This window comes from Pseudoliparis swirei, chromosome 4 (genome assembly GCF_029220125.1).
Source record: "Pseudoliparis swirei isolate HS2019 ecotype Mariana Trench chromosome 4, NWPU_hadal_v1, whole genome shotgun sequence".
Classification (NCBI taxonomy): Eukaryota; Metazoa; Chordata; class Actinopteri; order Perciformes; family Liparidae; genus Pseudoliparis; species Pseudoliparis swirei.
The window spans coordinates 7,780,362-7,794,760 of NC_079391.1; the positions used below are offsets into that span (position 1 = coordinate 7,780,362).

Here is a 14,399-nt window from a genome sequence, read left to right on the forward strand (position 1 = left end):
CTTTTTTTGGACCTGCTAAAAACAACAAAGTGAAGCATTTCACACATTTATTTGAAACAATAGTCATACTTAGCAGATTCTGTCAGGATACACGTCTGAGAAAAGACACACACACATTTACTGACAAATGTCATAATACAAAATAGAAGAATATACAAATATTACCAAACGCTCAGATCCTCGAGTTACGGGCACAAGCTGCCCACCCTGTATGATTATTTAATAACCAGTTTCAACACCACCAATAATTTGGATGGAAAATATAGTAAACATTGACAGAGAGAGAGAGAGAGAGAGAGAGAGAGAGAGAGAGAGAGACAGAGTATAAAGCTGGTGATTGGTTGGTTTTTAACACTTCTCTAAACAGGAAGTGAACTTACATTCTCTTGGCTGACTTTAAGACATATCTTTGGAATATACAATCTTAGCAGTTCACACATACAAAACAAAATAAACACCAAGATGGACTGCACATATATGAAAAGCAAACATGCAGATAAGAGCACATTTGTAGCCTGACTACATATAAAAAAAATACTTCAGAAATATGGAGTGGAGATCATTGGATTAATATGATCTCATAGGTGAGTTGACCAATTTAACATCAGAACTAATCAACCAGAAGAGTAATGTCTGCAAGTTAATACGGTATTCTTCAATTAAACTGATACTGTAACAACAAGACATTTAAATAGTCTCAATAAAATGCCAGAAAAATGTGAAGTCATTATATCTAATAGTATCGTAACTGCTGTTTTTTTTCTATACTTACTGAGAATGTTATATTTTCTTTGCATCCTTCCTGCTTGTTTAAAGTTCCTGAACTGTACGAGCTTTCAGAGACAGTCGTACCAGTCGGCCACAAAGAGTCCCGAGCCAAAATGTCACAAAATAAAAAGGTCACAGGCAACTCTCCGATCCCAATACAAGTCTAAGAAAGACATATTTCATTTCAAATGTATCCTCTGCGCTCTGAAGGATAATGTCAACCCCCGAGGTCCCAATCTTATCGAATGGTGATCAAAAGAAAAACAACAATAGAAACCAGAAGCGTTGCGTTTTGGCTCAGACGCTCGACAATGTGGTCTCCGTGTGAAATCACAGTAAGCAAAAAAAGGGAAGTGAAGAAAAACACACGCTTATACAGTGTCTTAAACATAAATAAACATACGAGGCTCTCGCGCAGGTGTGTCGGAGCTCCTCTTTCTACAGCATATGGCGGCTGAGTTCAGTACACACGTTTCACATGAATGGATTTCACAAGAAGAGAAGCAAGTGGGAACCCAATAAAGCAGCAAATGGTTAAACAATGAATAAAATAATAAAAACAAACAAAGAGAAAGGAGGACTTTAAGGCGTGTGCGTAGGCCCAGCTAAAGAGTGAAACATAGAAGAAAAAAAACACTAACAGAAATTCAGTAACACTGAGTTCACAGTACCTCAAAATAACTAAGTAACCATCAGCCAGGGAGCCGCCCACGATGCCTGCCCAAAATATGCTATGCAGTAGTGCACGTACATTTTGTTCTGTATCGAAGGCTTTTAGAAAATATATAAATCATGTGTATTTGTCTATAATAAAGTCAATTGATAAAGTTGCATCTGCCATGCAGTTTTTAAACCGTTACATATGTTTAACCTGCTGGTGACAGGACGGTCAGAGACATGGGAGTCAAAAAGGGGATGTTAATTAATTTCATGTCCATATATTTCATGTTCATGAGGCAAAATGGAGCCGTTTGATCCAAAAACAAAAAGGTTGGGCAATAATTCAATTCATAAACACCTTGCAATAAAATACAACTGGGACTTGAGGAAAAAAAGTGGTTAAAAAAAAAGAGGTAAATCTGTAAGTAATGGTGTCAGCACTGTTGCGATCAACTGCCTGTTGCAGCGTCAGCCAACGCATTCAAAAAGAACTACGCTCATATTTATGTCTGTTTTGACTTTTACAATAAAAAACGTTAAATAAATCCAGGTGGCTTATTTTTCTTTCTTTTTCTGGAGTCACTAACCCTAACCCTGTACTCCTGGAGAAATGCGTTACGTCAAAGGTTTTCTCTGCTCTTGGAAGTTTTAATCCCTGATGCAGAGGAAACTCCCCCCCCACCCCCCCTTTTGGTCACATTACCACCCAAAGCTTTGTAGAAAAGACATAAAAAAAAAAATTACATTTACATATAGTCACTGAGTTGAATAACCAAAAAGAACATGTAACAGGGTTGAGCGAGAGTGTAATAATGAGACGGTAACAGAGCCGAGGAAACCGTTTGCTAGTGAAGAGCTTGGCTGAACGATTCTTCTAGCAGGGAGGCGATTTTGTTTTGGTCCACCTGGGAAGAGAAAACAAACATGTTCAACAATCCAGGGCATTGCAGGTAACAAATAGACCCGTGCGTTAGATAGCGGAGAAACAGCCCACTATTGCGGCTAAGACACACACACACACACACACACTAACATATGTAAGGTGAGGCATCCCACTCTTTTAAGTGTCCATGAAACCCATTAAGAGTAATTCATTAGGACCACAGCGCTCGCCCACTAAGAGCTGAAGTGACTGCATTACATTAACGTGGGCGCCGCAGGACATATGGAGCAGCAAATGTGCTCCGAGGGGCGGAGCAGTGCGCGCGTCGGATGGTACGAAGGGTCAAGGGTCACCTCCCTTTTGAAAGGAAACTGAATTTTCACAGTTCGGTACAAAAATAACACACTCGGCTACAGAATCACCCACACGTTTGGCCTGCAGCGTGGCACTATCACACACACAGACACACGGACGGACAAACACACACACACACACACACACACACACACAGACACAGACTCAGTCAACAGGGATCTCTCTCTCTCTCTCTCTGACCCACCTCGCTGATTAAGCCCAGCTGCACCAACTCTTCAGCCATCTCTTGAACATTCTCATCTGAAAAACACACCGGAACAGTAAGTCATTGACATGCAACGTCACCTTCATCATCATCAACTTGAACAGTCACTCACCATCTCTCCTGCAGTTATGCAAATACTATAAACACATCCCTACTTCTGAAGAAAGGTCAGGCTTAGTGGAAATGTCATATTCAGAAAACACGCTGCTTTTAAATCCGCATCATGAAACATTAAAATCCATCAAACAGCTGCTGATGCTCTTTTTACATTTTTTTTCTAAACCCATTTTTTGGTTTGGAGGGCTGCCGTTTTAATAATTCCAGTGGACATCTGGACAAGCGTATATTAAGTGATATTAAATACAGTTCAAAAGGACAAAGAGTGGGTCATGGAAATGAAAAAGCCAACATGTTTCAACCGGCACGGCCCTGATTGGTGCATGATCCGTCTAAACATGTTAGCTCTTTACATATTTCTCTTTCGCCTTGCTATTGAGGGCACGGCGATTTAATAAATAGCCTTACGGCTTTCTTCAGAACTCTCTTTCTAGGCTAATACTTTTTCCAATTTTTCCCAAATTCTAAATAAGCCCTAGCTCATCAAACATTTATCCATTTTTAAAAAGACAGTTTACCTAAAAATCATCTGTGAACATCAATTTAGACTTCTTCCCAGACTCAATATCCAACAATTATACAGCAGCCAATCTATCGTTGAAGTAAAACGGCAAATACACGACACCAGCAGTCGTGTCAATAATCCTGTTAATGTTACACTGGAGCTACAAAACCTTTTGTCACAGTAAATAACTCGTGCTCTGCCTGTACATGACATGCAAGTGTAAAGATTCACTTGAAAGTATAAAGGCAGTTAGCAGGAAAGCACTAGAAAGAGCAATCTAAATAAAATATATGCAAGGTTGCACAAAATATGGAAAAGTATGCTGGATTCTACAAAAACATTGAGAAAATACATTTAGAACAAACCAACTTGGAGATTCTGATATAAAATGTTCCATAACCTTCGATGACTACTTTCTCATGAAAAGAAGACTCCTTTCACTACCTGGACGTTTTTTGTTTTTTTCTTTAAAAATAAACGAATGGTATCTATTGCAAGTGTTTTTTTACTTGCGTATTTTAGTTACCGCCCCCAATTTAGGACATTCTTTGCTTGTGCCCAGTGAGTCTGGGAATTGTCATGGTCTGCTGATTGCTTTTTAATAACGTAGCGGTATAATTTACAACTATATCAGGAATGTGGCCGGGGCCAAGCAAACAAGTGGAGGAGGTGGAGCGTACGGCAACTTTGACATTTGGAAAAGCAAAAACACAACTAGATGATAAACGGATCGGAGCCGAGTGGGAACGCTTTGTTGCACGTCTGCGTCTCGCGGCCTGAAAACCATGTAAAAAAAAAATATAACTATGTAGATTTGAGAAAACAATCTTAAATTGTGAAAATGTTTCAATTGAAGTCTAGTGTAGGAGAGCCAATGCCAAGGGGGGGGGGGGAATCCAAGTGGCTCAGTTAGCTTGTGACCCTGCCCAGTGCACTTTGGACTTTGGCGTGTTGATAAGTAATCGCTTTGAAGAATATCCCCCGATATCAGCAGGAGGCCCTGTTTACGAAAAGAAAGAAAGGAGAAAAAAAAGGAGGCCGAGGTGTGTCTACGATGAGAAGTTAGATGGTGTGTGTGCCTGCGGCGGCGTTTGCGGTGAGAATGCGCGCGAGACGAGACATACGATGGGAGAAAGACCGAGAGCAGAGTGTGTGGTAAGAGTGAGTGTGTGTGAGAGACAGGGAGATGAAAGCACGGGAAGAGATGGTCAGATCTTGACATGGGAGGTGACAGCTGTCAGCTGTCAGCCTTTCACAGCCCCGGCATTCCCCAACACGCCTGCGACATTATACATGCCGACCATACCGGTGCTGGCATGCGCACATCGGATCATACTGCCTTCATTTCTCTGACCAATGCAACAGTTGTGTTGCGTTGCGTAGCTTTTTGCTGCTGAGCATTGAGATGAAAATCCTGAATATCTAAATAATTAAGTAGGTTTGGAGAACATTCAGAATTTGGCATGGGGAGTTTTTTTTATATTCCTGTGGACATCTGGAAAAGCGTAAATTAAGTGATATTCAATACAGTTAAATAGGACAAGGAGTCCAGAGTGGGTCAGGGAAATGAAAAAGCCAACATGTTTCAACCGGCACGGCCCTGATTGGTGCATGATCCGTTTAAACATGTTCGCTCTTTACATATTTCTCTTTCGCCTTGCTATTGAGGGCGTAGATAATGTTTATTTCAAGCCACTGTGGCCCCCCTTTAGCCTTTTTACGGTTTTTCATGACACATAAGCGACCGTTAGTCTCCCTGCCTAAAATAGTCTTGCTACTGTATATTGTGACGCCATCCAAGTTTAAACTCTCTGGAATCTAACCCTCACTTTCCTGCATTCTTCAGGCACACATATGGAGAGGCACTGGATATCAACAATCTGTGTGTGGCGGAATCTAAGAATACAATGCAGTAATACATATAGACATAACTCCATAATTAATAATCTCCCCAAGTCAAATGTAATCCTACCGTTAACCCTAAAGCCCAAGATGTAAACCCTAAACTGTCCGGGTGGATGCAACGACACACGTCAGGAAAACCATCCGACTTTGAAAGTGTTATGAAGTCAAAAACTAAATACACATGCATAAACACGAAAATACTTAAAATACTGTGTTGGAGCTATTTAATTTGACATTTGTGTTTAGGTTTTATTGTAAAGTAATATTGATTATTTATTGCTTATTTAGGTTATATTTTGATATGTTAGTTGTTTGTTACGATAGTTGTAGTTTAGTTTAATATATTTAGTTGTAGGTTCACTGATTGGGTAACACTGGGCACCTGTGGTTATATGCAGAGGTGGGTAGGCACAGGACCAGCATGCACCAGGGTGGCCAATGTTTTTTTTACCACAGCACAGAGAGGAAGCGTCAACATTTTGTTTCTTCTTTTTTGTTGGTTTAAGAAATAAATTATCAGAATAATAGGCGGAAATGGACATTACTTTCTTTTGCCTGCGTCAAATCCGAAACCCACGGTGCATTAGTGGCGGTTTGATTTATAGTAAAGGACAAATGGCCACTACATACTGTCTGCTTCCTGGTAATGATGTTCTACACATGTGTAGAAGTGCACATAAGGGGACAACGCCACACATTCACACACACACATATCCAAAAGAATAGCTTCTAATCCACAGTATCTTCCCCTCACCTACACCTTCCAACAATATCAAATGATTGTTGTAACTGTAATCTTGACTGGTTGGCAATGTTGTAGCTTGTAATTTCGTTTTGGCACACGACTTCACACCAAAATGAAACTTTTAATGTCATGAAACTTCACTCTGAACTTAAAACATTGAATTTTAGGCTGAAGAAAGCTGTTGAAATTTAAATTGTAGGATGTGGGCAAAACAGTAACCGAATCTCTGAAGCTCGGAGAATGACTACGATAGAGAAGGACTTACGAGGTAACATGTCACAGCTTAGATGTCTATTCAGTTTATCCTCCAGCTTCAGCAGTAATGTCAGCTGAAAGGAGACAAAGATGACAACCGACAGCATTATTATCAGACTTCTGAAATAGCCAACAAGTGGTTGGAATATCATTCCAAACAATAAATAACGAACCCACAAATACTATTGCAGAGACTTACATGGTACTTTGCTCCCTCCTCGACAGATTCAACGTTACACTGCATGTGAATGACCTGCAGAAGAAGAATGGGAATCTAAATATGAATAGAACAGCACTGTTCTCTACGACAGCAAATACACAGTAAACATGTGTATGTACACATATTGAACCAGCAAATACACAGTAGACATGTGTCTGTTCACATATTGAACCAGTAAATACACAGTAAACATGTGTATGTACACATATTGAACCAGTAAATACACAGTAAACATGTGTATGTACACATATTGAACCAGTAAATACACAGTAAACATGTGTATGTACACATATTGAACCAGTGACTCATTGTGAACATTCTAAATTGTTAGTATCAGGATTATAACTTGTGAAATGTCACTATTTTGTACTGTTTCTTCCTTTGGTACTATGCAGTGTGGTCAGCTGTACACACCCGTCGGGTCTCGAGCTCCGCGGGTTCGGGGGTGGGGGATTTGACCAAGGGGACGACAATGGGAGACGTAACGGCCTCCTGTTGAGGCTGCTGAGGACACGGCAGCCCGAACGCCGTCATTGGGTAAATACCGTTCCTGGTTCAGGGAAGGGGAGAGAAACAAAGACGGGGAGAGGCGGGTGTAACATCGTAGAAAGAGAGGGGAGATAGGAGTTGGACAAAAGAAGATGGAGTTATGTAAAGTAATTAAACAACAACAAAAATTGAGGTTAGGAAAGTCAGAAATTTAAGTTGAGATGAAAGATGAAAAAAGAGAGAACATTTAACTAAACCACCATTTTGAATATATATATTGTATACAAGAAAACAAACATGGAATAAAGTACTCAAAATGAATAGTCTTTGGTTCTCTTTCCATGTAGTCAAACCCTGATTACAAAAGTAACACATAATTAAATAAATATAAAAGAAATTCAAATTGCTTTGGAGGTTTCCAAATTGATTTAGGAGGATATTATAATTCCTACTAGTCATCACAATAGTCTGGTGGATCAGTACTGCTCCCTTGTGGACGGACAGTGTTTTTCTTTTAGCATTAGAGAAATTGAGAGTACAACGGAGTTTGCTGCTTTCCTCTTACCTCACATCCTCCAGGAATTTATCAAGCTCCAAAGCAGGAAACTGTGAAAGCCTACAGAATATATAAATACAATTAGTGACTGCAGTTTGAGGTCTTTACACCACAGAGCATTGAAATAAGATAATAAGCTTTCCTACAAACGTGTCTGTTATTATATTGTTAATCACATCTTCCCGAACATCTTGCTGTTAAAACAAATACATCTATCTGAATGACTACTGTTATTATGTGTGCTGCTGTGTCTAGCTGACTGACTTAATTACAGATACCAGCTTCTGGCTCTTACTTGAGCTGGACGTCCTCTTTCCTCTCAGCGACGACCATGTCGGGGTCCAGGTTCTTCATGATCTCCTCCAGGGCATTCTCAGGAATCATGTCTGGACAATTACAATTAGGAGATGCTGGTAGTAAGGATAACTCACATACGGTTTTTTGTAGGTGACATTTGAAGATGTGTGAGAGGCAGGAAAAGGCTCATGAGAGTATATCTGACTATTTAATGTGCTTCAGTGTGTAAATAATGTAATAATAACTATATCTGGATTAAAAAACAGATTAGCATTTCAGTGGCACTTAAATAGCTCTTATTATGGTACTCTTGCAGTTCGACTATATTGAGGAAATGATACTTTCTGTATTCTTGTTGTTCTTAGTTTGTACTCTAGGTTGAATGCACTTATTGTAAGTCGCTTTGGATAAAAGCGTCTGCTAAATGACATGTGATGTAATAATGTATCTCTATCGGTCCACCAACCCTCAGGAACAAAATTCTGTCTATTCAGCCTGCAGGATGTTCAACTTTCTTCCCGTTTTATTCACATTGGTCTACCTTCTGCTGGGGTCTGTGATCACACGATGACCACATCTTTTATATTACCCATAACCTTATGACCTTCCCACTCAGCAAGCTCACAAGTTTGAATTCTAGCTCAAGTCGCTCATTTGGTCAGTCTTCTCATTAACAATTTTTATTCTGATAAGAGCAAATTAAAATGACTAAATCTGTTATTCTGTGTATTTTGCGTGTGTATATTTAAAGACCCACGGTGGTGGCTGACGATGCAATGTGCAGCCAGCAGTTTGAGCAGCGGCACTTCAAACAGCGCTTGGTTGAACAGCAGCTCTCGGGCAGTAGGTCTTGTACAGGGATCACATTCGAGGCACTTCTGGATTAACTCCTACAAAAAAAACACATCTGGGTCACACACTTCCAGAACAAACGCCTCGTAGGCACGAATGTGACTTTCAAACAGACGCTCGCGACCCGAGATCTTTCAGGAAACACACGCTCCACTCTCTGTAGCTCACCCTCTGCAGTGGGTCCTCCAGTAACTGGATGGCACTGTTGATGGCCTCCGGAGAAAATAAAGAGGACTCTCCATTGCCGTGGATTTCCAACAGAGCCATCTGCAACACACCAAACATGTGAACGCATTGAAGAAAGGACTCGGACCATCTCATCGTGTGCTTTGGGTCACCGCTCACCTCTAAGGCACACATGCCAAACGAGTAGATGTCTACAGCCGTGGTGACATCAACAGCTGAAATGAGAAAAGGAATACAAATAAATAAGTATGTATAGATGTAATATCATAGACCTTAATATTCCCGTCACCTTTCAAGAGGTTGGCATTAAATGCGTGGTCAGCTTCTTAGTCTTGTTCACTTCTTTATGAGATATTTTCTGATTTAAATCGATCTCAGATAATTGTATTCAGTCAAAACTCTTGCAGAGTTGAAAACAAAATAATGTAAAATAAAAAATGTGTCTTCATAGAAACACATATTCCCCCAAAACATGTTCATCAAAGGAAGTATCTGTACTATATCATGCCCTACTTCTATTGTGCTATGTCAATATCTTATGACATCTTTCTAACAGATCTTTACTCTGGCTGTCAGGACGCAGTCAGCACCAGAAACAATCATAAAGTGTCATAATGGTCACGTCTACCTCCATATTCTGGTGCGAAGAAGTGCAAGTTCTTCTGCTCCTCGTGGTACGTCTTCACGTGGTTGTTGATGGTGTCTGGGGCCACTGCAGATGAGAGGGGAGAAAATACAGAGGATGGAAAGGTCAAGTAGACCCAGGAAATGGATATTTCTTACGGTAATATTCCCTTTACATTATAAATGCTATGGTGTGGGACGTTAAGAGTTTGTAGGCTGCTCGTGAGCAGATAATGGAAAACGAGAGGCGGGGCAAAGAGCAAAGAAGCTTTTGTGGCTGGACTTGAGTCACTGCAGTGCACGCAACAGTTGTTTTCTAAAGTATAGCACACTACATTAAGGCTAGGCAACATATATAGATATATATGTATGTTAACGATAAGATGATATGAGACGTATTATTTTATGATGTATATTATCTTAGATGCTGAATATCTGAATATCGCTTAAATGTCTTTTCTTGGATTTCAAGGCCACATTAAGATAAATTGATGTCATTTTTTAGCATTTCTATTTTTTGTTTGCTTTTACCGACTAAGTCAATATATCCACATTACTGATTATCTCAAGCATCATTGTGCCGATATTTTGTTAAAACAATAGCCAACCCCTACAATATCATAACAATATCGATTACTTGATACAAAATATTGTGATATACAATTTTCTCCCTTTGGCCCCGCCCTTAATTCCACCCGTGTCTTCCTCTTATACGTTGCTTTAGCATTATTTCAGGACACTAAAAAAGCAATATCGGCACCATTTGTCAAACAATAATTCTTGACTCCTCGGTTAAAGTGCCGGATGAGTATTGTGTGTAGCCGACACTGGTATTGTGTAATCTTTAAATCCATAATTCAGTAGTATCTGACTCCATCAACGGCGCTCCAGCTCACTACCCTCAGCTTCCTACAGCAGTCAGAACACTTAACTCCTCTGCACTAGACGGACATGTGCTAGACATGAACTAGTGTGTGTGCTCTGGTACACCAGTAATCGCATACTAGATGGAATTGTTCATATATTTTACTTGAAATATTTTCCTTTTGTCATTTTGGTTGGAATGATTTACATTGTCTGCTGGTTTCTTCTGTCTTATTTGCACTTGATCTGAGCTAACATGCAGCATCAAGCAATTACCACCAACTTTTGTTGCATTGAATTATAATATATCTCATATTTCTCAGGGGAAAGTTGCGTGACTATACCTGATCCGATCTTGATGAGTCCGTTGTGTTGGATGAAGATGGTGTCACAGGTCAGGTTTCCATGGATGATGGGAGGGTCACATGAGTGGAGAAAACTGGAGTACAGGGAAAAAAACATCCACACATATGAAGACAAACCTAATTAGAAAGGGATTGTTTTTATGTTTAATGCATATTTCTGTGAGTAAACCATATAAACGTTTACATAATGTCTGAAAAGGTGAGACCAACCTGAGAGCAGACAGGATCTGTGTGCACCATCTCTTCCAAGCCTGTGGGACCAAACACCTCATCAGAGCTCTTACTAGCTGGTTTCCAATATGGAGTAACTATGACTTACATATGTGATTGTATACACAGTACATATGCACAAGCTTTCTTCATTTTGCCAACAGCCAAATGCTAATTAAAGCGTCAATTAAATTATTCATTCTCACTTTGGAAAGGTTGAATCTTTTCAATGCTGTGATAACGGGCCAGACTTTCATATACCGGTATTATATTTAATTTGAATGAATTGTTATTCTAATTCTAATTGATATAGAATCAGTCATTACCTTTTCATTCATGGTTTTGTGATTCTTCTTTGTCTTCTTCAGAAATTGTTTCAAGCTTCCTGATGACATATACTCAGTAATGAAAATCACCTGAGGGACAGAAAGAAATTAGGGAAAACTTCACAGGCAGACATCACTACAATATAAATCAAAAGATAAATAAATACTTTTTACATTTTGGAAAATATAAATTGTACTTATGAAGACTGACAAAAAGATACATAACAAGCTTACATCTCCAATATTACGTCAACCAAATAATGTTCTCCAGGTCTGAGACTCACCCTCGCCCGGTTCTCTTTGGTGTCGGCCCAGTACTTGTGAAACTTGACGATATTTGCATGTTCCAAATGGATCAAGTTATCAAATACTGCCTTCACTTTCTCCTAAACATACAGGAAAAAACAAAATATGACAAAGTACATAAGTTATAACACTTATTAATTAACACAATTAATATATACACATTTTGCTTTTAAACTGAGTCTTCTGGTCCTGATTAGTGAGTAATATATCTGAAACAACTAATAATAATACTTCTCTCTTGTGTTTTTCATATAGTTTTACCCTTTTCAGAGGGGGGCCGAGTCCCAGGATGTGATATTACACATCAAAAATTAAATAAACCAGCTACTATTTAAATGATTGAGTAATTGTTGAAGTCATCTTTTCGGAAAAAAGACAAACACTCCCTAGTTTCAGCTTCTCAAATGTGAGGATTTTATGCTTTTCTTTTCATATTTGATAGTAGATGAAATATCATTGGGCTTTGGACTGTTAGTCGGAGAAATACGATTTGAAGATGTTGCTTTGGGTATTTTTCTCAGTTTTTACATTTTCTAGACTAAATGATTAATCAAGAAGAGAATTGTAAGTTTGATGGATGATGAAAATAATATACTGTATTTCTGAAACTCTTTAATACCCAATTCCAGAAATGATGTGACACTAGTCAAATGTACACATATTATCATATTTACAAACCTGGTCAGTCTATAACTGCTTTAAAACAACAGGAATATTTGTTGGACTCGACTCAGCACTTTATTGTAAAGAAGCTCTTTAAATGCAACAGCCCTATACTGCTGACTCATCAAAGTTACATGATGGATCTGGAAGGCCGGGAACCTCTTGCACTTCACTGACATTGTTTTTTCCACATTGCAGACCAAGAGCTGCGTAATTCTCACCATGACAACTTGTTTGTGAATCCCATAGTCAAATCAATTTGACCCAATTCATCTTCATACTTTTTTATCCTTTTTTATTTTGAAAGAATCAGTGAACATTTTCTCGTCCCTTTTAAACACTTCAGCAAGTATATTTAACTTTTGTATTCTAACATATCATAACACCGACTCACCTCAAGCAGTTTGAAGTTCTTCCTCTCGGAGATCATGACTTCATTCCATACTACCTCGACCCCTTCCTCTGTGTCCATGGCCAAGTATGCATCATCTATCCCTGGGACATTACGCTGATTCACCTACAGTAGAAATGAACAGAAAATAGCCCATGACATAATATACTTCCACCGTGAGATGAAATACAAGGCACAAAAAACGATGACAAAAGAATAAACAGAAAAACTTGAATATAATACAATCAATACCACCATTCTCCTCTTTCAGCTGGTAAAGAAATACTTGCGCTGTGAAGCGTAACTTCTGCATATGAACACTAATTTGCTTGCTTTTGTCTGGCTTAAATGTAATCGAAAATGCAATGCAGTCTTTAACAGTAGAAGGATCTAGGATGCACATCACAATATTACTGCATCCATTATTCAAATCAACTGAGCTTTATGACTGTGGTATGCATAGTCACGGGACATGTATTGTTGTTGCAGAGAAATGTGGTATGTTAAGGCTGGTTTGAACAGTTACAAATGAACCCATGACTTTCAGTTGATACCATCAAAGCACAGCTTCCTGGCCACACCTTACCTCCTCTCTGCGTTTCTGCCAGCGGCCGCAGGGACTCTCTTCCAGAATGTCAAACTCATCTTCACTCTCATCCTCATCCTCCGTTGCTGTGGCGGCAGGAGGTTGAATGGAGGCCGCGGGCAAAGAGGCAGATGCTGCACTTTCTACCTGTTGAATATTACTGGACGTGTTTACGGCTGGGAGCAGCTCTGACTTGTTGCTCCCCTCTGTACCTGGAGCTCCTGTCGCCTGTGCCTCCAACATCATGACACAACTTGTATGCTTGCCGGCTTTCCTTCCCTAGGCTCCTGTTCCTGGGCAGAAACAAGTTATAGGAAGAATCTTTCTTGCTTTCTCTTCTCTCCGTTTGAGCTGGTCATACATCCATTTTATTCTCTGGCCTGGCTTTTAACAAGGTAGAGCTCGAGGAGGAGGAGGGTCTGTAAACAAATGACACATACTTAGATGTTCAGCATTTTATTAAGACGATGACACATATGTTTTCTAACGTAAAGTCGCCCCACCTAGCTTAATTAGTTAACGTTACCGACAGAGAGAAGAACTCATGTAATATGCTTATTTTTTAACGTTAACTTACGAAACATTACTGCTACAGGACACTAAACCACCAGTCAGTCAAACGAACTAGTAAGTTACCAACTGTAGTTGCTAATGCCCAACGTTAGCTTAGAGAAGTTCAGCCTTTGCTAACTTTCCCCGGGCTAACACGCTAATGAAAGGTAAATAAACAAACAACGAACATAAAGTTAAGTAGCAATATATACAAATCCTACCGTGGAACAGGAAACTGCCGATGAATAAAGAGCCCTGTGTAACATACTGGAGAGAAGGCAGTAAAAGGAGATGCTTTTAGTCAACAAATGCTAGCTGGTTCGTCATAAAATGTGTTGTTGGGTTTCAAGTCCCTTTCTCTGAGCAGAAGTGGGAGGGGCGGGGCCGCAGTTGAGGAGCGCCGAATTGCGCGCAGAAAACGCAGTGGTGTCGAGTTACCGCTCGGCCAGCCAAAATAAGTGGAACACACATGAAAGTTTGAATGATAAATATTG

General features: G+C 39.6%; 1 protein-coding gene across 1 annotated transcript; it reads right to left on the reverse strand.

The window, feature by feature from the left end:
• Positions 1-33: 33 nt before the first annotated feature.
• On the reverse strand, positions 34-14,233 carry LOC130192955 (nuclear receptor-binding protein-like). The gene is made up of 18 exons (XM_056413172.1): positions 14,127-14,233; positions 13,354-13,772; positions 12,771-12,893; positions 11,692-11,793; positions 11,408-11,497; positions 11,082-11,122; positions 10,851-10,945; positions 9,647-9,730; positions 9,178-9,233; positions 9,001-9,099; positions 8,738-8,870; positions 7,979-8,069; positions 7,693-7,743; positions 7,053-7,188; positions 6,618-6,671; positions 6,429-6,492; positions 2,871-2,926; positions 34-2,333 (listed from the first exon to the last, which is right to left on the reverse strand). The coding sequence occupies exons 2-18, from the start codon at positions 13,597-13,599 to the stop codon at positions 2,274-2,276; spliced, it is 1,581 nt and encodes a 526-aa protein (XP_056269147.1). The 5' UTR covers positions 13,600-13,772; positions 14,127-14,233; the 3' UTR covers positions 34-2,273.
• Between the last annotated feature and the right edge of the window lie 166 nt (positions 14,234-14,399).